Source organism: Macrosteles quadrilineatus, unplaced genomic scaffold, assembly GCF_028750875.1.
Source record: "Macrosteles quadrilineatus isolate MER2022 unplaced genomic scaffold, UCM_ALF_1.0 Scaffold_3__2_contigs__length_128488019, whole genome shotgun sequence".
Classification (NCBI taxonomy): domain Eukaryota; kingdom Metazoa; phylum Arthropoda; class Insecta; order Hemiptera; family Cicadellidae; genus Macrosteles; species Macrosteles quadrilineatus.
In genome coordinates this window covers 19,891,333-19,916,773 of record NW_026542596.1, presented here as the reverse complement: position 1 = coordinate 19,916,773, position 25,441 = coordinate 19,891,333, and the positions used below count along the sequence as shown (strand labels likewise).

At 36.4% G+C, this 25,441-nt stretch overlaps 1 protein-coding gene across 1 annotated transcript; it reads right to left on the bottom strand.

The window, feature by feature from the left end:
* Nucleotides 1–3,128: 3,128 nt before the first annotated feature.
* LOC128989805 (AMMECR1-like protein) lies at nucleotides 3,129–21,464 on the bottom strand. The gene is made up of 4 exons (XM_054411860.1): nucleotides 21,233–21,464; nucleotides 12,739–12,849; nucleotides 10,240–10,445; nucleotides 3,129–6,721 (listed from the first exon to the last, which is right to left on the bottom strand). The coding sequence occupies exons 1-4, from the start codon at nucleotides 21,436–21,438 to the stop codon at nucleotides 6,555–6,557; spliced, it is 690 nt and encodes a 229-aa protein (XP_054267835.1). The 5' UTR covers nucleotides 21,439–21,464; the 3' UTR covers nucleotides 3,129–6,554.
* Between the last annotated feature and the right edge of the window lie 3,977 nt (nucleotides 21,465–25,441).

Below are 25,441 nucleotides of genomic sequence, written 5' to 3'. Positions count from 1 at the left end.
GGCAGAGTCCGCCTTGAGCGGTACATACCCTATAGGTTTGCACTAGTGCAAACATAGAAAAAATAGAATTACCGTAATGTATAATATTTGTATTCATACTCCCCCTTTTTCTTCCTTCATAATTGACGTAACATTCACTGACAAATTTAAAAATTTTCTTTATTTTGCACCAAGCACGGGGTGATTAGTTTGTAAACAAGTATAAGTTACGTTGACTTTCACCACAGCTTACATAAAAATGTTTGGTGTTTTGTGTGAATTTTAAAGACATTAAAAAATTTGTGTAATTTTTAAGCCATCCTAATGATAATGATTGATAAAATACCCCCGCCGGAGCAAACCTGCAGACTAAGCGAATTTCCATTTGCCTGATTGGATTTACACTAAAATGCCTCCTTAAAAATATCACATTTATTTTTCACCTGGAAATATCACTGGAAAATATCACCTGGATCTTCGAATGTTCGGGCTAAGAGATCCTGATCTTTCTTCCCATGAGTAATTCCGCTGGAGAATATCCACTTCCCAAACCTGATGAATGAGTGTTGGATTGGAACTTACTGTTTGTGACTGTGCACTAAAATTAGAATCCTCTTGATCTTTCCTTTGTCTTCTTTTGGACATTTTACGCACCTGACACCATGTAATATTATGAAAAAAATGATAAAAAACTTTAATAGGAATAAAGAACAAAACTTGATGGTTGATTGGTACTATAAACTTAATCTTTGAAAAGTAAAACGGTAATGCATTTTCAATTCACCTCAGAATCAAACCCAAAAAAAATACGCAATTTGTGCACATGTACCCTCATTATCTCTTTAAGGTGTGAGGAATAAAAAACATTTTAATTGTTAAAACAAATATCTATTATATATAAACTAAGTTCATATTACCTTAAATTGATTACTGTGTCCAATACAATAGTAAACATTAAGTGGTAATCTTAAAAAGTAATGAACATCCAACATAAAAGCTAGACAACAACTGAAGGGTACACTTCAAGCACAATGCAACCTACTTCCCAACGCTCCCGTAGTTGAAATAAAAAATCTACACTACTGTATAATATAAATGGCAGTGAATAGCAGTTATTGATGGATATTTGATCATCGGAAAAGCCGGTCCAACTATTCACGCAAACTGTAAAACCTCAATAGCAAGTTCTGTAGGAACATGTTGACTTGCCTGTTTTAAAATTGAGCAATATACAATGACAATAATGATTCCTGAGACTCTGATAAGTAGGTGCTTTGGTATGCCACTTAACTCTGATTAGTGATGCTGTGTTTCAACAATATTTTATCCATCAAAACAGCTTCGATCTTTCAAAAAATCATTCAAAATTCCTCTGAAAACAATTGAAAATATACTCCAATACCACCAAAACAGTTCAAATTGTTCACCTCATTAAGAATACCTACGGTATTTAATAAAATATTATATTGATCCAACAGATTTATTAAATTTAATAACCTAATTGATGGGACCTATTATCTCTAAAATTAGTTGTAGGGTTTAGTTAGATTCAAGTTTTAAGTTAATCCACCTTAAAATAGTTTTAATTCCCTTTAAAATTATCAAGACTACAGAATTTCTGTGAAAATTTAAAACATGAATATGAAGTAAAAGATATAAAATGCTTGCAAGTGTGTGTGTTGCATAAATCAATAAATTATGGCAGCTTCAGACGATATAAATATTGCATTATTGGACTGTGTTTTAACCTTCACATATATATTGCACAACTAGATATAATTCATTTTAAATAAATAAATAGTAAAGTCTTACCTTAGCAATCCTTGTTATGGTGGTCCGACGTTCCTAAGGTAAGACTTTACTATTTATTTATTTGATTATATAAGCAATCCAGAGGCTGAAATGATAGATAATTCATTTTACTGGTAATACAGCCTGTTAAAAAAACTGCATTGTTGGTCAAATTTACATTAATAATTCTTCTCCTTAACAACTAAATAACTGGCTTTCTTCACAACTTTCTTTCCGGATTCACTACAAAACTTTACTACTGAGGTTTTACGACATAGCTAGTAAAAGATTTCATACAATTTTAAATCCACTTGTAAGCATTACATATGTGTAAACATTACAGTGCATGCACACTGAGAGAGTTATTTACTTACAGAATTATGAGACTGTCTTTGACAAAGTGTGATAGAAATCATAAGTATTGAATAAACCCTTGTAGTATAGTATATTCATTCATCTACCTTGAAAACACTCTACAATACTAATCGATCACACATTGTTTATTTTATCTCCTCTATTAAAACTCACAAAATCTTAGGTTCAAGCTTTCTAGTTACATGCTACTTAAAATATTTAAATTTAATGTTTAAGTTAGAACTGATTCAAAACTAAATATCAACAAAAAAGGTCGTTAACACAACACGTAAGTGTAAAAGGTTGGGTTGGTTTAGACGAGTAACAACAAAATATTTAAGATCAATGAGTTGATAAATAGAATAAAAAATTATAACTGGTGTTTTTTTTTTAGTTTGGGTAATATGTATTAGGGTTTTTCGGTATTTAGAAAAATTGTTGAACTGCTGCTTTTAATTCTTGAAACAATTAGTTAGTCAAATTAGTATATTGCACAATGTAGATATACACAGTAGTTACAAATTGTTTAAATTGTCTCATTGTAGAGGGAGTGCACCAGTGAATGACTGTTTTGTACCAACACATCATATTAAGCTTATTGCTTTTCCTAGTTTATACAAACTGGTCTTAAAAGCAACTCTGGAGCCTTATTGGAATCCAAACCAACTTCCACCCGAGCCGGACACAATTTATTTAAGATGGGCTCTCCACTCCAGCTAAGCCACAATAGTACGATCAATATGGATGACACTTGTACGGGATTCAAACATGTGCATGTAGAAAGACCTCAACGTTACCACAGAAAACGTACTACTATAACCCAGAATGCCAACCGCATGGTAAAAAGCATTAAGTGTTTTGAGAGAGCTTTGCCTGTCAATTCGTAGGCAGCGCCACCAGCGTTGCTATGCTGAGTGCATGGCAACGCTGGTGGCGCTGCCTACGAATTGACAGGCAAAGCTCTCTCAAAACACTTAATGCTTTTTACCATGCGGTTGGCATTCTGGGTTATAGTACAGTAGAGTCCCGCAAACTCGGCTCTCGGTAACCCGGCAGTCTGGATAACTCGGCCATCACCTGGTTCAGAAAATCAGTGATTTTTTGAGTCAGAGTTAAAAATGGACTCAAGCCAGCTCTAGTCAAATCATTCGCAACTCATACCAAGGATTAGTTTCACTATATCTGATGACTTAATACTGACTTGTAATATAAATACAAATAAAAAAAGGCGGTTAAAAAGCTTAAAAATTGTATTTTTTCTTATTTTAAACCCTAGTTCCTGATAACCCGGCATTTCACAAACTCAGCACCCTTCCAGTCCACATTACGCCGAGTTTGCGGGACTCTACTGTAGTACGTTTTCTGTGACGTTACACACATCAGTGCAGTGCCTTAGCAAACTGAGATACCATGCCCTGTCGGCCAAACGGGTTGATTGCCAGTATAAGCACACGACACTAGCGCTTGTAGGTTAGATTCGGTGACAAGCTACGACACACGTGAGTCAGCATTAATGAGTTAAAAGTTACAGTAATTAACTAGATGAAAAGTGGTAATTCACTAGAATCTATACTTTAATGATCCTGAAATGGTTATTATTATTATCATATACAGGGTGCCATGCTGTATTCAACATAAAAATCTTGAACGGGTTATTTGGTGAAAAAGATGTTGGTTAGTACAATATTAAATGCTATATAATATGAAACTTAAGCTTAAACGGTCATTCACTGGTCCACTGGTGCTCTCGCGCTGAACATGACATGATAACAGAAACCCCTAACCAATTCTGGAGTAAGAGTATAGAAGCTGATTCAGTAAAAAGTGGTTTAAATAACGAGTGTAAAACTGAGTAGGCCCTACTGCATGTATTGATTTAATTTCCTAATAAATAATTAATTGAAGGAGTGGTAAATAAGAAAGTTTGATTAATTAAAATTGTACTGAGTGAAGGCAGGCTTTTACTTCAAAAGAGCTTCACTTTTAAAATAGCATGTTAGGTTCTTGTTAAAAATCTCCCCTACTTTTTCTTGAGATTTCAAGCAAGCAATTGTCTCATATAATAAACAAGCCAGTAAACATTTGAACCTTAAATATGTAAAGAGTAGTATGTAAGTTTTCATCATCAACATTGTGATGAATTACAGATCAGATTAGAAAAAAAACCAGGGAGGTTAGAACTTTAAAAATCCTTAAAAAGAAAACACTTCAATCTAAAAAAAAAAACACCTCCAAAATAAAACTAGAAACAAAAGGAAATGGCATAATGATCATTACAAGTGTTATGGGTGTTTGATTTAAATTACATGGATGAACACGTTGTATACCTTTCTAAATCCAAAGATCATTCTACTGGTCTTACATTCACAACTAAGGATTATTTCTTAATAATACACAATTCATGCATTACTTATAGTTATCCTGCTTAGATTTAACAATGGAAATAAAAACATAAAAAGTAGTAGTATGCATAAGGCCCCGTTTATGCACGAAGAGTGGGAGCGGGGATAGCGGGCCCGGCCCGCTCCCGCTGTAAAAGTGTTGTCAAAATCGTGCAAGCGATAGCGGTAGCGGTTGGTCAACGGAGAATGGAAGGGGGACACAGTCTTGCCAACTCAAACTCTGCCAAATAATTAACACAACAACACAACAGTACTGGTCTATCCTACGAGTGCGCGTGGGTCAAGTTGGCAACCCTGGCTGTAACCGCTCCTGCTCTCGCCGTGCATAAACAGTCCATTTGACTCAATGTAGTTGAAAACCGCTCCATCCCAAGCAACCGCTGCGATTTCTAACTACACAGCGGTCAAATTAGAAACCGCAGCGGGAGGTCAACCACTACCGCTATCGCTCTTGGTGCATAAACAGCCCCATTTAACTCAATGGTGTTAGAAATCGCTCCCCCTGTCGCTACCACTCCCGCTCTTGGTGCATAAACGGGGCCTAATACACGACTAATGTCTCTCAAAATAAATAAAAAAGCTCAAAAAGTCCTTAAAAATATTTAATGTCTTAACTAATGATAATGGGTACTTTCTGTTAAGGACACACTTTTAAGTTAGATGGATGTACTTTTAAAGGCTTTTAGACATTTAATAACAAGTTTGGTATTAATTTATTAACTATATATGCAGAATAGGATACTCATGATGTGTTTTCAGTTAAGGGACCACAAAATCTATGTTAACATCAAATATATTTCATAACAACGTAAATTCTTGTTAATGGTGATTAGGTAGGTTATTACATGAAAACTATATTAAGACAATAAAATTAAATTAAACCGATTATTTTAGAAGAAAGGATTTTAGATGAAAACTAAAAACACCTCTATCGTAAAAAGAATTATGCTAAACTACAAATTTGTAAAAATACTCCCAATTAAAATTTGAAATTAATTGTCTTTACTATGGATTTTTTATTTAATTGCAATTAACTTATTAACTTATCAACTTTGACTCTTCATGTATCTATTCAAGAAAAGCTCTCTAAATATTAACAAATAGATCAAGGTACTTCTAAAAGCAACACCTTTAAACATTCATTTCAATTGACCCCTGTACAATTTGTAAACTATTTGATTGTAAATTTTATTTGCCTATGCAATAAAAAGTCATTACAGTTGTGTAGAATTAAGAAGCAGAATGTTTTTCCTCTTTTACTAGAAAGCCTAAAATTCAATTTCATAAATCCATCAAACTAAACAACCTGTTTGAAAACTATTAAAAATCGTTTACTAAAATATTAATACGGTATAAATTTCAATTAGGTTAAAAAATAAACTTGAAATCAGGCATCCTAACCAAACCTGGTTTCAAATGCTTCATTGTGTTATAAAATTATAAAAACCGAATAATAAAAAACACCGTTTGCATCTACCTGCAACTTTTAAATGGCTCAAGTGACCTATATTGTCAATTGTCAACTGTATATGAAGTACACGGCCCTCGAATTGGAGGGAATAACTGATGTTACATTGTAACATTCGTAATTAGCACATGAAAGTCAAAAGGTATATGAGATACCGATTCTGGCTACACTAACGTCAATCCACAATCGTTATACAGCACGTCAGTTCATGTCTGGCCTCTTCGTCATGAACACATTCAGGCATCCAGCTGATTTTTCAATCCGAGTGAGCAATAATCTGATACAAACCGGTAAGCTATTTTCTTCCAAAACTTGCCTAGATTCCTCAATTTTCCAAACCGAAGTCACAGAACTCCAGTCAATAAACCGAGAAATAATTGCACCAGAAGGCCGGAAGCTAAACAGTAAAACGCACATTTTCTGAGGTCGGGTCGACGTCACTTGCGCTTTTTGGGGTAAGTACCGTAGTTATGCGGGGGTGGTGGGGGTGGCGGCGGGGCAAAGTGGGGGTCCCACCAGCCCGGGACTCTCCCAGCAACAGGAGAGTCCCATAGCTGCTGCTAGCAATGTCGGCTGCGCCAGTGGTTCAGGTACTCCTGATAGCCAACACTCACTTTCTCACTTTGGTACCGAGTCAGTTTGATGTTGCGTCGGATGTCTGGTGTCACCAGGCCCTTAAATCCTCCCTTGCGAAGGAGTGAGTCGATTGTCTGGATCTGGTCCCACCCTGGAATACAGCACAACACATTGTAGTCATTAGAAAAGAAACATTTTTAATTAGAATTACACACAATAACCGTTCGTCTAAAGAAAAGTATCTGAAGATAAATTCATTTATCTTCAGATATCAGGTATATGAGAGCTGATTTCAGGTGATGTCAACAATAGTGTCAAACTAGTTATTTTGAAATCGTCACGAAATCACCATAACCAAAGGACACAGCTAGGCGTTTATGGGAAGGCCATTTATTTAAAGCCTAGTGATTAAGGAGACTTAGGTCCATCATAACATTGATCAAAACCTATTTTCATAAACAGTCAATTTTTAACTAAACTAATTACTAACTATAACTAACTAACTAATAATTTATTTATTTTTTGTCCTAGGATGCTAGGCACAAGCCCGAAATTGTTTTTTTACATTACTTCAGACTAGACCTAGGGGTTGCGGCATTATCACTTAGATAAAATCCATTGGTGATTTGGCGGGATTTGAACCCGGGACCTTATGAACCGAAGCCCCTCGCTCTAACCACTAGACCAGCTCGCTCCCCCAACCTTCTTAATACTAGGCAGGCCTAGGGGTTGCGGCAATATTACTTAGATAAAATCCATTGGTGATTTGAAGGGATTTGAACCCGGGACCTCAGGAACCGAAATCCCTCGCTCTAACCACTAGACCAGCTCGCTCCCCCAGCTACATATATGAGCTACATCTATGATTATGACAATATCAAATTTACAACAATTATACCGGATGAGGTGAAGTTCAATTTTTCCAAAAAGTAGTTTGATAATTAGGTAATGTTTTTGTAACCAACAAAAAAAATTTTTTAATGTACTTAAAAAATCGTGTACATCTCAGGATAAAAAATTTGAAGAGTCAGCAATTGACAAGAAAGCCAAAATTAACTAATTTGGACTGGAATAGTGATTTGACAGAATAAAAAGTAACACTACATCTTTTAAACAATACTAGTCCTAATGCTTGGGCCAGTCAGTGGCTCAGTTGGTAGCATCACGGACTTCGGGCCCAAGGCAGCGATGTCAAGGGGTTCAGATCCTGGTCACAGCCGAAAACATTTTATCAGTACAGTTCACCTAAGTACTGTACCGGCTCACCCCTTCATTTGCTGGATACGTTCCACGCACGGATCTGTAGTCTATGTGAAAAATAAAAGGCAAGGTTAAAAGAGGCCCCCAACCTCTTTTTGTAAAAAAAAATCCAAAATTTTGTGAAAATCCTTTTGCTGGATTTCCAGATATATGTTACAGACAGAGTACGGTAACAGACTTGGCTCGTATATAGTATAGGATTATAAGTGATTCAATCATTTAGACTATTTATTTGATTATTTTAGTATACATATTTGACTAAAAGTGCTTTTTCACCACACTATGATGTTTTTGGCTGTATTACATACGTTAATTGGTGGCTGAAAGTTACGTTTTGCTGGCCATGCCAGCTGTCATCGTAATTTGGGGACCGAGCAGGTTTTTACAGGCCGGGGCCGCAAAATCAGCTGTCCGCTTACTTACTTAAAACATGAATGCATTTTAAATACACAATCAAAATCCGTAGCATTGCAATAGAATTGTGTTATTGTCACCGTTGCCTAGCAACTATTTATTTTTATTTTTGCTGATTCCTCAAATTATTTCTTCACATAACCTTAAAGTTGTAGTTGTGTTGACTATCAGTGTGCATTATTATAGTGGTGAATAGTGGTAATAGAGTATAGTGTGGTGAAAAATAGCGTTCGTACCACGGACCGAGATGGTTTTGCAGCTCTCGATCGATTTAAGTTCTCGACTTCGTCTCGAACTTAAAAACTATCTCGAGCCGGCAAAACCTCATTTTCGGCCCTAGGTACGAAATATACTATTTTGTCATGTGCATGTGTTGCGGGTCTAAAGTAGTATTTTACAGTCTAGGTAGTAAACAGTGTTTTTAGCCCCAAGGGAGTAAACAACAGCTGTTGTCAACTCAGTTGTTAATTTCAATTGCTTTGGACTCCACACAAAAAGTCTTGTACTCTTACCACTACTAACCACGCCCTGGCAGTTTTCAGACATAATTACTGCTCTACTTTCTCTCTGTATTTTCGTTAACAAAGACAATATGTGAATCTAATGGTAGGATTAAATAGGTTTTATTTTATTTTCAATTTGGTTTAAAATTTTGAGCGAACTGTTGAATAGTGATTACGTTCTGTTCTAATAATATCGTTATGCCTTATCTGATAAATCTTAGTCTAAAAACTGTCTCTAGATAGAGCTGCCAGCTCAGTGATCCCCCCTCCCCTCCTGAAGAGAATTTATTTATGAACAATTTTTTTAAATACAGAACTACAGTATGGCTAATTGTTTTTAAAATATTTTTGATGGATGAAAGATTACTTAGTATACATATAGGCCTACATTTAAATTATAGTAATACTTCATGTTAAAAAAATACATTTCTCAAAAGTCATAACAAAATCACAATTTCAATAGCCGAATTAGAACCATTTTACACATTGCGATACGTTCATAGGTGATCTTTTTTAGTTACCTATCTTATTACATTTGTGTATATAAAGAGTCAATTTATAAACTGTAATGTTTATTTAACAAAAGTGTATTTCAGATGAGCGAGAATTCAAGTATTGTTTCCGAGCTGTAATGGATTTCCAACCGCATCCCGAACTATGGCCTAAACTATTCTATACATAGTCATCCACGAATAAATACGAGTAGTCGTAGGTAGAGCTTTCAGCTGAGATTCTGAAGAGGGGAAGGAAGGCGGCAATGAAGGGGCCAGGGCATAAAATAACATGTTAACTGCTGAGAAGTTGTCGCCCAGTGACTAAGGATGGTGCCAGCAAATTTTTTTTTTATTATTCACATTTTAAATGTGTTGGGATTTAAAAAAATTAAAAGTATTTATAAAATAACATTGTGCAAATATTTCTAGAATTCGTAATTAAGTGAGATTAGGCCTATATGGATGATTTACAAATATAATCAAAAAATGCATTACAAAATACGTAGAAATGTGTGATTTTCACTTAATTTAATCAAAAATTTTCCAGTGGAAATCCCTTAAAATATGCTCTGGGAGGGGCTACACGCGTGTAGTTCCACTTGCGGCTGCAAGGTTCAGTATGTTACGGATTCAAATTTGCTAGTTGCAGAGGTCACGGGCCCTAACTTTATAAACTACCCATACATGCTAATAAAAAACAATAAACAGGGTTTTTAAGAACAAAGAACCATCCATGCATCCTTGGTTTTAGAATTTTATTGTAAGGATTCTACAAGTTAACGCAGTTTAAAATTGCCGTTTTTTGTCTACATTCAAAAGAGGATTTTTCAAGCTTTATGGTTCGATATTAAAGATATTGAAACCACCATATTTTAGATAATTTAATCCTTTTCAAAATGATACCCTAACTTTGATTACATACAAACACCTTGTATCCTGTTTGATTGTGAAGCCTTTGGAAACACTTAATGTAACCCAAGCTATAGTAATATTCTCACCTTGTTCCGTAGCAACTTCAGGAAGGTAGGTGGCTGTGCGCTTGCTGCCTTTCTCATTGTGAAACTCTATGCGGATGCCGTGCACTCCCACCTCCCAGTCCTTGTAGTCAGCCCCATCCTCGAAGTGACGGAGAATTGACACTGACACATGCAGCTTCGTCAACTCCTCCCGAGTGATGGGACTGAAGCGCGAGTCCTTGATAGCACTAGAATTCACATCATCAGTAAAACAATAGTACATGCCTTTACCATGTAGCGCTGAGGGTCTTTAACCATGGACTTTTGGATATGAAGGTAGACATCACATCTACATGGACCAGTTATAGCAAAATCTTAATTGAAATAGAACATAGTTTTGGATGACCCACCAGTTGGATGATAAGGTGAGCTACTATCAAAGTTTTATCTCTCTCACTTTTTGATTATTCAATACATTTTTAAAATAAAAGATGCTACATTTTAAGGAAAGTAGTTCTTTCAGTTTGGCTTGGTTAAACAGTGCATACCGGTACAACAGAAATCAGTTGCCTTACTATATTAGAGGGGGGCAATCAAACTGCATAAATTTTCATTTTAAAACTAGCTAGGCTATAGCATGTAAATAGATTGTCCAGTACCATCCATAGTCAAAAGTCTCATTCAATAAGTACCTTTAGACTGTCATAAACTCATGTTGAAACAATCCATGTCAATGATTAGGCCTATCCATTGTATATGAGTAGATATTGCACCTTGCAAGATGTGTGTTTAACAAGTAGCGTAAACAGTGATAGATACAGGTAGATAGGCGCATGGCCTAGAAACTGAAGTCGCTAAACAAAAAAACAAATTAGACATTCTTATTAATTTCAAAATAATCAAAATGAAGTTGAATGTTTTATGGTGTTGTTGGTGGTTGTTGTTTTTAGGCTACAGGCTATATACAGGGTGTTTTTTTTTAACTTGCATCTTTATTTATGTAAAAACCACAATAGATAGAAATATGCAGTTTGCGAAATCATCTATTGACGTAGGGGGACCAATTGTTTTGAATTCAACGTTACATTCACATTCCCCCCCCCCCTTTCCCCCCCCGCCCCCAACTTATTTTTTTTTAAATAGCAAGGTACCCCTTGTGACATATCAAATAAAAGAGCATGAAAAAAGAAAATGTTTGATGAAAAAAAATTGAAAATCGGTTCATAAATTTGTGAGATATTCCCCCCCCCTCCCCCCCGGAACTTATTTTTTTTTAATAGCAAGGTACCCCTTGTGACATATCAAATGAAAGAGCATGAAAAAAGAAAATTTTTGGTGAAAAAAAATTTAAAATCGGCTTATGAATCTGTGAGTTAATCACCCCCCTTTTCCCCTACCCATAACTCGTTTTTTAATAGCAAGGTACCTGCCCTTGTGACATATCAAATGAAAAATAAATTTCACCAAACATTTTCTTTTTTCATGCTCTTTCATTTGATATGTCACAAGGGGTACCTTGCTATTAAAAAAAATTAAGTTGGGGGCAGGGGGGAAAGGGGGGGAATGTGAATGTAACGTTGAATTCAAAACAATTGGTCCCCCTACGTCAATAGATGATTCCCGCAAACTGCATATTTCTATCTATTGTGGTTTTTACATAAATAAAGATGCAAGTTTTTAAAAAAACACCCTGTATGTCTTTTATACGTATTTTGTCCATATTCACAACAACCCTGGATGGAGAGTATTTTTAAATTGTTACAAACACCTTCCCCCCCCCCCACCCTCATCTCTTTCGTATTTCACCTCTTTCTTTTTTTCAATACTTTAATACTTTTCAATTAAATGGTGACCATACAAATTATGTATTTTAAGCCAAGTATGAATGGAGATGAGTGTAGGATGAGTGGCGCGATCTTGTAGTCTTGTTAGTGACTAAGACCAACTTATTCCTTAGATACAGCTGTTAATTAATAGCCCATGCAGCTAATGGCAACTAAGGGACTTACAGTTTATAGTGGAATCGGAACCACATTTTTGCCATGGTATATACGAATTGGTCTAATTATCAGGATAGTACCGCAGATAGTCGTAGTACTCACTCGTGCGGACGTTAATCCACACCAGGGAGTATCGCATCTACAGTGCATGTCTATAAATATCCACAATTCGTAACTTCCTAGTAGCTGGATTACAGGACGACGCCACCCATCCCAGTTTTTCACTCCTAGATCAGCTGTAGATTATGATACAAGTTAGAGGATAGTTTTACTGGCATGCAAGTTAAGCCTGCCAATTAACAAATAACACCATAGACGAAATAAAGATAGAGTTACGGAAGATGACCAATTATGATAAAGTTTATTAAAGTTACCATTGTTGGCCGAAATTGGAGTCATGGACATGAGTGCAAGAGCACATAAATTACCGAACATGCTTAAATGTTTGAGAGGCTTAAATCACTTTCCTTTAAAAGGTTGGTAAGTTTTTTTACAATTTGACAATGGTGTGGATAATAGTAACGTAACAGCATCAGCTCACCTTGTAACAGCATACTCTCGAATCCCGTTGTGTAAATTTATGGAGTTGAAAGTTCCAATGCATCCTCTGAGCCGACGGTCCTTTCCGATCTCCCATGTAACGAACAATGGACTGTAAACAGAAAAAACTACATTTACCAAAACAAAACGGGCAACAAAACAATGTTAACCTTAATACTTTAATACTTTCTTATGAAATGGCGACCATACAAAGTAGGTATTTTAAGCCAAGTATGAATGGAGATGAGTGTAACCGTGGAATGTAAAAAAAAACAATTACAAAAAGTAATGGACTTTGTTCTTACAACAATCCACAAACTTAGGTGTTTAAGTTACTTAGTTAGGGTAGCAAATTACCTTGAGGAAACTAAAAGTAGGTTTGAATGAAACAAGCTACTGCTAAAAACAGATACCTAAGCTTCAAGAGAAACGCAACGGGGTTAAAGAAGACTCATCAGTCAAACTTTTAAGCCTACATATAAGTTAGGCCTAGACAGTAAATTATCTTGGTCTACCCATTTGGATGTAGTAGTTAGGGGTAAAAACTTGAAAACAGGACAATTGCTGTCCCCAGCTATTTATACCTCTTCCGCTATCCATTCCTGCTCCAAATAGTTTTAAAATAATTTACTATACCTTCCTTTGAATAAAAATGTTTATGTTTCTCGATTTTAATACTATGTAGTAAATAAAAGTGTGTTTGAAAAGTTCCAAAATGGGTATATTTAGTGAAAACCCCTGTCTCCTAGGTTAGAAGTTGGATACATAAGCTTATATTTTCAAGACAATAATAGGTTTTTTACATACCTCAGTCAAATAGTCCAAAAATGGTATTGCTCAACAGCTTACATGTTTCGTTGCGAAGACAACATTATCAAAGCTTGCAACTCGTCAAAAACACATTTAAAACACGAACACGAACACAGAAGACATTAATACGGTACGAATACACAATTGACATTTAGATAGCGCTATCATAATACTGATTTGGTCCGGCGCGGCGCGGGCCTGGTAGCAGACTCAGCGGGACCCAGCCCCGCGCCGCGCCGGACCAAATCAGTATTATGATAGCGCTATCTAAATGTCAATTGTGTATTCGTACCGTATTAATGTCTTCTGTGTTCGTGTTCGTGTTTTAAATGTGTTTTTGACGAGTTGCAAGCTTTGATAATGTTGTCTTCGCAACGAAACATGTAAGCTGTTGAGCAATACCATTTTTGGACTATTTGACTGAGGTATGTAAAAAACCTATTATTGTCTTAACAATATAGTCCAGGGGCCGAAAACATGAATTTTGCTTATATTTTCAGTAATATTAAGGCAATAAATTTTAAATATTTGGTTTGAATTGATTTATAATGTTAAAATATTGACAAAAATTACCAAACAGGCTTTTTAATGAAATTATACTGGCAATAACAATCGTTAAAAGTCGCGTCCCTGGCTGTGAATGTAATGCTGGGTTTGAAGGTCGGAACCAGTTCTCGTCAGGTCTCTCAACCCTATCGACTCCGGGCGGATAGATATTTCGGCCTCTCTCAGTTCGTTTTTGACTGTGGGTGAAGTAGGTCAGGCTTACAATGCCTGGCTTTCCAGTTTATTCGGAAAGTCTTTATTTAAAATCTGTTTTGTAAGCGTTAAGTTTTTGTGTAATGATTGTACCGAAAATACCTGTTACAATAAGGCAAATTACTTATTTAAAACTAAGAAAATATTTAGTCAAACGCATACTTAACCAAACTTATGGCCAGCAAAGGGAACCATGGCCTCTATGTTCCATTTTAGTAAACGAAGAGAGTGAAAATACTAATGTCGGTTACAGTACTGTAATTTGGGTTACAAAATCTGAGGATCTGATGTGTTCGTCCTACATTACTTTTGGTGAATTGTGTACGGTAACCCTAGAAATTACTTCTCTTATGAGTTTTCAATGTCGAGAATTAATTTTTTGGTAACCCACAATATAATTAAAAATTATTTCTGTTTACTTTCTTTACTTGACCTATTCTGATGATGGGCGGGATTATACAACAATGTGGGTGGCAAGAATTCGGCTCCGAGGTTTGCGAGAAAATTACGAACCTTGCCTAGTGTTATGTGACCGGTTATAAGCAGACGATAATAACGAAAAGGTGACACTTTTATAATAAAGGATAACACATGTTTTGTTTAATACATAGAAGTTCCCCCTTTAAGCGTTTGTATTTAGATTATATTTAGGTATCTGCATTCTTAAAATTCTATGGGAAGGGAGGAAAACGGGTCCGCGACTTAGGAAGTGGTGAAGGAAGTTTGTAAGCAGAGCTCACATCAATCAGCTAAAACCTTTCAGGGGAGTCTATGAAGATGGTTCTGAACCCGAAGTCCGGGAGGAGTTGAACGAGGAAGACTTCTGATTTCTCATTTTGTTTATCTATGTTTCACTTGTTTCATCTGGTCAGCGCGGACTACTACTGTGGAGTGATATTGTTTCTCTATTGAAAATTTTGTTAAGTGAGAACTGGATCGGAAGAACCAAGCTCATGTGTTTGAACTGTGTTGTCTTGGTACGTATTGTGGTTAAAGGGGGGGAGGTTGTGTCGTGTTATAATTTTATTTAATTACTCATGGCACGGATGGTTGTTTAGGTTGGCAATGCTGCGCTTGAGAAAAAGGGAACAGCAAAACGGTGATGTTGATTTTTTTATGGTGTAGGCTAATTTTGGTTTCTAGTGATAGGCCTACTTATAAAATTAATTATTCTCTTTCCCTTCTCGTCATTTCTAAAGTTTTTTTGTTAGAGTCAAACTGAAGAATCGTTTAGTTTATGTAGTGGAGAAGACACATGAGACATTCGTTTGACCAGAATAATGTTGAAACGTTTGTCAAGTTCCATAATATTGAGTTTCGACTTGCTTTATCGGACTTGACGTTTAACTTGGATACTTGGATACTTACTTGGATACTTGGAGAATTCCCACTGGTATCGCATCAGCGACGTGGTCGTCAGGTTTTTATACATTTCTTCATATATATTTATATAGATGGATTCATTTCCTCTTCAAGATTGTACATGGCCTAGACATATATCTCATCAACACTGTAGTAGGCCACTTGACTTAAGAATGTTTTTAGCAGGTTCTTGAATTTGTTGACAGAGGGCTCTTGTGTGATGTACTGAGGCAATTTATTGTAAATTTTTATACTATTGAAGTAAGGGCTCTTGCTTGCAAGGGTGGAATTTACTTGAGGTACATGTGGATTTGTTGCTCTTCTTGTATTGTAATTGTGGACCATGCTGTTTGTTACAAAAATATTGGGGTTCTTCTTAACAAGCAATGCGGATTCCAATATAAAGAGGGACGGAAGTGTGAGGATGTTCAGTTCTTGGAACAAAGGTTTACAGTGTGTCCGTCTATGGACTCCACATATTCTTCTAATTGCACGCTTTTGAAGGATGAAGATGCGTTTTGCCTCACTACAACCACCCCAAAATACCAAACCATATGAGATTATGCTATGAAAACAGCCATAATAAACCTTAAGGAGAATCTCGATGTCAACCAGCTTTTGAAGTCTAAACAGCAGGTAGGTGACAGATGACAGTCTGGGCGCTATTGCATCGACATGTGTTCCCCAATTAAGGTTCTCCGTAATGTGTAGGCCCAAGTATTTGGTTTCACTACAGGTTTCAAGTAGCACCCCGTCCAAGGTCAATATCGGAGGTGGTTCAGGCTTCTTCCTGTTATAAAATTCCATTAATTTAGTTTTACTAGAATTAAGGACCAGATGATTTTTGCTACACCAAGTTGACATTTCAAGCAAGCCAGTTTGGGCGTTTTCAATCGTGATGTTCCGATTTGGGCTTGGGACTAGGTGACAGGCGTCATCGGCAAAAAGCCATAAATTTCCAGATGATATGGAGCCAGGCAAGTCATTCACGTATAACAGGAATAGGATGGGCCCAAGGTTTGATCCCTGGGGGACACCGATGTTCAGAGCTGGTGATGGAGACGATTTATATGTCCGAAGGATGTTGTCAGGGCCTCTGTGCTTCAAGGATACAATCATGTGCCGATCTTTAAGATACGATGAAATCCATCGCAGTGGGTTTCCAGAAATGCCAAGCGCTCGCAGCTTATCCAGAAGGATCCTGTGGTCAAGAAGATCAAAAGCCTTTGTCATGTCGTAAAAGAGACATAGTAAGCTGTCAGATATGTCAAGGTGGTTATACACTTCCTTTAAAAGGGCAAAAATGGCATCACAGGTAGACATGTTTTTTCTGAACCCAAATTGGTTATTTGACAAGATGTTATTTGTTTCAATAAAACTTAGCAATCTTTTAAGAAAAATAATCTCAAAGATTTTACCAAAACAAGGCTGGACAGAAATAGGCCGGTAGTTACTTGCGTTAAGAGGATCATTTTTCTTAAATACAGGGACAACCTTTGAAGTTTTCAACGAATCAGGAAAGCAACCAGTTTCAAACGACTTGTTAATAGAGCAGGCCAATGCTTCAAAGATGTTTTCATTGCAAAGTTTGAGAAGGCTGCATGGGACTTCATCAATGCCAGAACTTTTTTTTGATCCTATTAATAAGACGACTTCACGAACCTCAGACGCAGAAGTAGGAGACAGTACAAAGCGACTCGCTTCGAGATCAGTGGGCAACACAGGGGCTACATTATCTTTAGCCAACGTACATATTTCCTGGTGAAAAGATTTACAGAAATAGTCTACTATTGTCTGAGGATTTTTGACTTCCACGTCATCGATCATAAGAATCAGGTTTGATTGGGTCTGATACTTTTCATCGCACAGTGTACGGACCACTGCCCAAGATTCCTTGCTTGTGTTTTTGGAATTTAATATTTTGTTACCAAAAAAGGCCTTTTGTTTTGTTAACAAGTGCAGAGTGGTGGCGTTTAGCTGCGCGATAAGCATTTTTTCCATCGACAGAACAGTGAGGCGACCTAGTATTCCAGTACAGGTCCAAGAGTGCTTCATGCGACTGCGATACCTCATGACTGACCCAAGAAGGGCTATGTTCATTCTTTGTATTTGAAGTAGACACAGGGAAACTTACATTAAAAACATACATGAACGAATCGTAGAAATGGTCAAATAAATCATTAGAGGTGATATTTCTTAAATTAGGTTCTGGCATCCAAGCTTCATTGTTAGATAAAATTTTGAAGGCTTCAAAAGTCGAGGCTGTAAATTTCCTCTTCACTGTCTTATTTACATTTCCCTCTCCAAAACGTTCACACAACAAGTGTACTGATAACAAATGGTGGTCAGAAAAAAAAACAGGTTTGGCACTGGAGGCACGAAACATATGTGCAACACACGAGTCATCAATAAAATAGTCAAGCTGAGTTATACAATCAGGTGTTACTCTCGTTGGACCTTTAAATATAATGTTCAGGTTATTACATTCTAACAAATCCTGAAGCAGCTGACTTTCCCAGGATCTCTCAAGATTGTTTATATTTAAGTCAGCGCAAATAAGAAGCGGGATATTAAACTTATCTCTGAGGGTAGAAATCAACAAGTCAAAACGATCAATAAAATCAATCACATCAGCGCTGTTGGCAGTCCCAGGCCGATACAATACCACAACAATAATTTGGAAATTGTCTAGCTGCATTAGTCCCAAACAGAACTCAAATACACCTTCAGAACAAATGTCTTCGTCAATAGATAATGTCATCGGCTTAAATTTAAGCCTAGAGTCAGTTTTAAGCAACAGAGCAACTCCACCCCCTACTCGGTTAGGTCTAGAATATTCAGAAATGGTTTTGTATCCATTTACTTTAAAACAATTCAGCTTAGATTCATTAAGCCACGTTTCGGCAACACACAATACTTCAGGGTTCTCATTATGTAACAAAACTTCAAGGTCTTCTATCTTGTTAAAAATAGACCTAATATTTAAGAAATCAAACCTAAAACTAATATCACAGTTTTTTTCCGCCCCAAGACAATGTGGGTTGGGGCTTACGTCCCGTTTTTTGGACCATCAGAAGTCTTAGAAGTAGGCCTAGGCCTATCATGTTGTTCAAGGTTAGGCCTAGTACTGGTCCTGTGACTATTAGTTCTAGGAGTCAAAAATTTACATATAAGTATTCCCTCAGGCCAGAGATTGCTATCCAACAGCTTGTCAATAGAGTCAGAAGGTACACCTACCTTAAAAGATGAGTAACCCTGGTAGGCTACTTAGTGGGAAGTTGTTCACACTGGATTTGAGAGTGTTCAATAGGACACAAGTTCCTTATATACTCAACTAGGCTTTCAGGTTTCACACATGGGTCAAATCTTGATAAAAACACCCAGGATTTCCTCTGTGCCACAACAAGAGGTCCAGTTTGTTTGGCTTTGCCAATTATAGCTCGGTTTCGTTGCACTTTAGATTGAGGACGAACTGGATTTGACTTCTCTCTATCACCACGACTATTTACATTAATCCTTTTCTTCCTAGTCACTTGATTCCAATTGCCATCAGCACCAGGAGACATGCATAACTGAGGCGATACAACAACACTGGTAGTGATATTGGAAGTGTTTTTACCACGTTTCAGTACCTCACTATAACATTCACTTCTAGAGGGGTTAGCAAAATTACTAATAACGTCAGCGTCATCGCCATGGCCATCTTGATGAGGCGTGACGTCATCGTCAGTGCTGCCAGTCTTACAGCAATTATTAAAACTAAGTTCATCATCTCCATGCAGTGGAGAGTACGTCACAGAATTATTTCCATTACTTCCAACTACTTGAGTCAAAGTAGGGTCAGAATCAGCAATATGTACTTCGTCATTGATTTGAACTTCCGGTGGGCTCACATTGCCTTTTAACCTACAAACGTCACTGGAAATATTATCTAGCTTTGCTTTAATCAAACAATTGTCAGTTACTATATCATTCACTAATTTAAATAGCTTTCCAACATTCTGGAGTAGGTTACAGTTGTCATCAAAGCTCAGAGCATAATCCTTAAGCCTAGCTAACCTGACTTCGCAGCCTGCACAAAACCATTTGACTGAATCTCCCAGCTCTTTTAAAGATTGGTATTTATCACTTTCAAATGACACACAATCGGTATGGAACGATTTACAACAAAATCCGTCACATGTAACTCCAGGATTTCCTTTATTCACGGTTTTTTCACAGACGCCACAGGGATAACGAACTGTACGACCCGACATCTTGACCGGAAGTCCAATGTTCAATGTTACAATGTACATTACAACAGTACAATGTTATTTAAATAGGTGGATTTAATTAAAAATCAATTCAGACAAATGCTTAGTTTGCGGGGTTATTTATTTAATTTTATATCATAGGCCTATGGTAAAGTTTAACTAGTCTAATTCGATACGATAGCATTATTAAACCGGATCAAATTAAAACTATCATATTAATAGGCGTAACTTATGTTAAGTTATTGGTAGGCTATTCAATTTGATATAGGTCTAGAGCAGGTTCTCTGCAGAAGTGCTAAGTTAGTAGGCATTTTGAGAAGTAGGTTAGGCCTATATAGTATTAGGTTATCCGGTAATCAGGCCTACCTACTGTTTTAGAGGAATTTTGTGTAGGCCTACCTTAAGCCAATTTTAGGCACGGGCCTATTCCTTAAAGTCAAGTAAGTTTTAAGGCTTACCTTAGGCCTAGGCTAAGCATCAAAATACACCATTCGCAATGGTAACGTAAGTTATGCTTCCAGTAAGATTAGGTCTTTCAATAAGTTAGGCCTCATTGAATAAGTTAATGGGAGGAAATAGGACCTAACTTACAGTAGGCCTACCCTATTTTAAAACTATTTTTGGCGTTGGTGGATTTTACATTAACAAGATGGATAGTAGCCTATACTTTGTTCACAATATAGGCCTAGGCGGTTTGAGGGGAAGATCCCCCACCACTTTTTTTATACAATAAGTTATAATATGTTGCTTAATCAGCCGTTGAGCTAGATATTAAAGGTAAGGGTCAAGTGGAGGGAATAAGTTAGATTTCTACCCCTAATAACTTGCCGCCTAAATATTGTGAAAGAAGTAGGCCTAATTCATGTATCATTTGGAGTTTCCTTTTCTATTTTGTAGGTTAGAAAATGAAGGCAAAGGAACAATAGGACTAAGCTCAATTTATAAGTTACCCAACAAAGCACTAGAAAAAACTAAGAACTGATATTAACTTAGACCTATGTGATCTGTCTCAAAGGTTGATTAATCAATCATAGTTTCGCATAGGTGAATTCACAAAGAGAATCGAGAGTGAGATAAAGATAACAAAGCAGAAGGGAAGGGATCTATTTTACTTTCCTGACAGCTGATTGCTGATTCATTCACATTCTATGAACACACTGTGGTTTCAAGGTTCAGAGATATTCTGAAACTATTTACAAATCGACGAGTCCTAATTTTTTATTTTATTTTATTGATGGAAAGTTTAAGTTGATAAGAGTAACCACAGTATAAACAAAGGAAATTGTTAACCTCAAGGCTACGTTTACTTACTATGGATCGTTGCAGAAGTCAGGAGTTTTGGGTGGTTCTAAACTGTGTAAATGGCAGTATAAAACATCAAAGCAGAAAAAACACATTTCTGGATGAGCAACCATTCCATTTTTAATGCCATTCGGAATCACAGATGTTCCATTGCAAGGAATACTTGAAGAATTATTGAGCTTTTGTTTTTTGGTTCCACAACAACCAGCCGCCATGTTCACCACTTCAGGCACGGCAGACGGCACAGCAGGACAAAAAGAAAATCAGCCGTTGTTGTGTTGTGTCGTCTCGTCACCTGATTGGACGTCAGGTCAACTCGCTTCTCACTTGCAATAATTTTAATTTTCATCCTTTTAAGCCTGGTTTACACGGGTCGAGTACGGCGGGCGAGTCAGTGTGCGAGTTGCCACTCGCTCTTTAACTCGCTTGGTGTAGACATGCAGGCGAGTCGAGCAACGGGCGAGTTGATAAAAAGAGGTCAGTTGAGAGCGAGTCGAGTGATTTAGTTGAAAACCGAGTTGCTCGGCCCAGTAGCTACCCCCGCCACCACGATTTGCCCGCAAAACATCTGTTTACTGCTATCAAGTGAGTCCAGCGACCACAGAATAAAAATATTTTTTTTTATTTTGTGGTCGCTGACAATATGAGTCGATCACAACGATCAGTATTTTTGGGGTTAGTTCAGTAGTGTGTACGCCTAATCACCCTCAATACTCAATGGTTCAGTTGAACAGTTGGCCCTGTGTTGCATTGTCTTGATGTTCGTAAATCTACTCACTCTCATAAAATTTAGTTTTCAAAATTGTTGTACAACTTAAGTTCTACAGTTCTACTGGAACGATTTTATCAATCAATGGGTTGTTAGAAAGCTCACTCCCTAAAAATGTTTTCTATCAGAAATACATTGAAAACAGTATTTGGAAGCAACTTTTGGTTGCCTATATATTTTATTTTAAAGAAATGCAGTACCGGTATATTAATTTGTAACAAATCTTATTCTTTAAGAATATCACCTTCCACTTTGGTCTATCGTATTTGCAAAAAAAAAAACTTTTAAGAAATCCCTGAATTTAATGGGTGATTCAGTTTTAATTCTAATAATCTAATTCAGTGATATAATTAATTTATAAATTCAGCATTAAACTCTTGAAGTCCCATTTTAAACTTAAACATTTAACACGAAAGCTACGGTATACGGAATACCCACTATAGCTCAGTGGGAATACCCTACACTACAGAACACAGAAAATTATAAAAATTACTTCTCTGTGCCTACACTGTCGCTGTTCGAAATACGAATGCGTGTAGACAGTCTAGTAAAGTACCGGGCGAGTTGAACAAATCAACAACTGGGCCGAATAACTCGTCTGAAATACTCGACCCGTGTAAACCAGGCTTAGTTCTCAAATCCACTGTCAGAGAGTGCTGAATGAAGTTCTTACTCTCACAAACTTACCAGACCAGCTGATCCTTGAAAGTTGTGGGAATAAAATAAACGGAATGATTTCAACTTCAACATGTGGAATTAATTAAGTCACCCTTCCTTTAAGTTAACTAAAACTAAGTCAAGCTATTAGAATGCTATTAGCACAGACAATGGAAACATTAGAGTATTATATTGTCTGTGATATTAGCTTGAAGCTAAGTCTTAAAAGTTTAAGCCTTAAGTCTTAAGTACAAAATCACACAATATAAATGGTGAAGCAATTGTTATTCAAGAATAGGGCATTCAAACATAAAAAATACCCCCGCTTCAGCAAACCTGCAGACTGAGCGAATTTCCATTTACCTGATTGGTTTTACACTAAAATGTTTCATAAAAAATTTCATATTAATTTATTCCCTATATAGAATTAGTTTAACCATAGAATAAATAAACACCATATAATAATTATATTACTTATAAAATATAAAATATTTATACCACCCGTATATTATATAAAATATTATATAAACCATATTATACTTTTATATTCATATTATATTTATATTACTTCATCTATGGTTTAACGATTACTTAGGTTAGCTGCAACGGCTTTAGTGTGTTTTTACTCGTAAAATGTCAATAGTTTAATAAGAAATAAATGCATTTTCCAAATTTGATCAAAATATTGTCTTAAACAAGCAACTACGGTACAGCAGTTTACTTATTCTCCTTAAAAATAACATGAAAATTTTAAATTTAAGATTTTTTAGAATTTTCTTTGTAACTATTATATTAGGCGCACAATAACGCTTCAATATACTAAATTATTTGTTTTTTTAAGTTCTGCAAAATGGTTTGGTAATAAATTGTTAAATTTTATGTTTTTGGGTCAAAAATGTGAATAACCAATTTGTACCCCATAAAACCCCGTTCCCATAGTCCGATCATGCTGGTTTGTAAATGTAGGTTTATACCAAATTTCATCAAAATCAGATCATTTTTGCTCGAATTATTGTGCTAACGGAAACTCGTATATGTATGTATATGAATTTGAACGGATGGCGTTTTTGGCCCCTAGGGACCTCAAAACAAAAAAGTAAATTGGTCCCGGGTCCAGGTCTTACCATGAGTACTACGGTTTAATAGCTTAGGCCTATTCCCTTTATGAGAAATTCACTAAAAGTGTATTATATATTGCCTAATATTTAATATACCTACAGTACTGGTTTTTTACAAATAGAAATAAAAATATAAATAAATAAATAAAAATTAGGTGAGTCGGTGGCTCAGTGTGTAATGTCACGGACTTCGGGCAGTGATGTCGAGGGTTCAGATCCTGCGATGGTCACTGCCACAAACATTTTATAAGTACAGTTCACCTTTCCACCTTTGTACTGTACTGGCTCACTCCTTGCTTTGCTGGATATGTTCCACGCACAGATCTGTAGTCTGTGGATGGGCAAATGCAAGGTTAAAAGCCTTATATAACCTCTTTTTTTAATAAAAAAAAGTAAAAACATGGCGGTTTGCAACTAAAAAGAGCTAAAAATATGAAAATAAAGTAACTATAAATATTAAAATAGTTAAAATAAATTTCCTGCTTAGTATAGTATTTCATAACAAAGGTCGAAAGTGAGTCATTTTGAGACCATATTTTAAAAGTGACGATTGTGTCACGATGAGGTTATTTCACAGTAGTCTAGCGCAAAAGTAATTCACATGAGTTTACATTAGTGCTAAATTTACAGCAAAACACACATCAAGAAAGAGAGAATAAGGTCCATGACACCAACTCATCTTAATTGTCGAATTTCTTTATCTTACAAACTTTTGTCGAAGAAGCAGGAAACGTGGATTACTTCATTCTACTTCTTTAATTTTTCTGAGCATTGTTAATTGCCAAGTGCATATCCATTTGTGGTTTAATGTATTTGATTTGTATACATTCCAAATTCCAATGGAGCGTAAGAGTCGCGAAGTGTGCTATAGTTTAGTGGTTAGAGCGCGGGATTTCGGTCCCTGTGTAGGTCCGGTGTGCATATCCCGCCAAATCACCAATGGATTTGATCTAAGTGATAACGCCGCAACCCCTAAGGTCTAGTCTGAAGTAATGTGAAAAACAATCCTAGGCTCATTCCTATAGCGTCCTAGGACAATTTTTTTTTTTTTAATGGGGTGTAAGGGTGTATTTACCTAGGGTAAATAGAAGGCCTCGTCTACCTGGACTAGGCCTGACGCAGTACAGGCAAATTATTTAGACGTTGGGATTAGAACTAAATTTTGCTCAGTGCAGGTTTGGCGCAGTGCAGGCCGAGTGCGTTGTGGTTGCCATATGACAGGTATTCCCTGCTCCGGTGCCTGCAGAGTGTGCCTTGCCTTGGTACATGCACAACGGATCTCCCATCTACGACAGTATCGATGATGACTTTTGATCTTGACTGCGATTGGTGTATTCAATTTCATAGGTTTTTATTTCTTTGATTCGTAGCAGCAAAAAGTATAATTTGTATCATTTAACAAGTAATATTGAATAATAAATATTTTTGGTACAGTTCCGCAGAGAACCTGCGATATATTATCGGATGAATAACGATATATGTCAATATGTTTGGTCATAGATGAACTCTATATCATGTTCTAACTCAGAAGGAAGATGCATTTCTGCAAGGCATAATGTTGTGTGAACAAAATGTATTTTTTTATTTATTATCAGATAAGAAAAAAAACCATTACGTAAAATGTGTATTTTTTAATACAATATTCCTCATATCTTTATTAGTTTAAACTCAGAA

Coding starts and splice junctions, on each gene's coding strand:
- LOC128989805 (XM_054411860.1), bottom strand. CDS start 21,438: ATGGCGGCTGGTTGTTGTGGAACCAAAAAACAAAAGCTCAATAATTCT. Junction 10,446..12,738: donor CGAGAGTATGCTGTTACAAG/GTGAGCTGATGC, acceptor TGTGAATTCTAG/TGCTATCAAGGACTCGCGCT. Junction 6,722..10,239: donor TGAAGTTGCTACGGAACAAG/GTGAGAATATTA, acceptor GCTGTATTCCAG/GGTGGGACCAGATCCAGACA.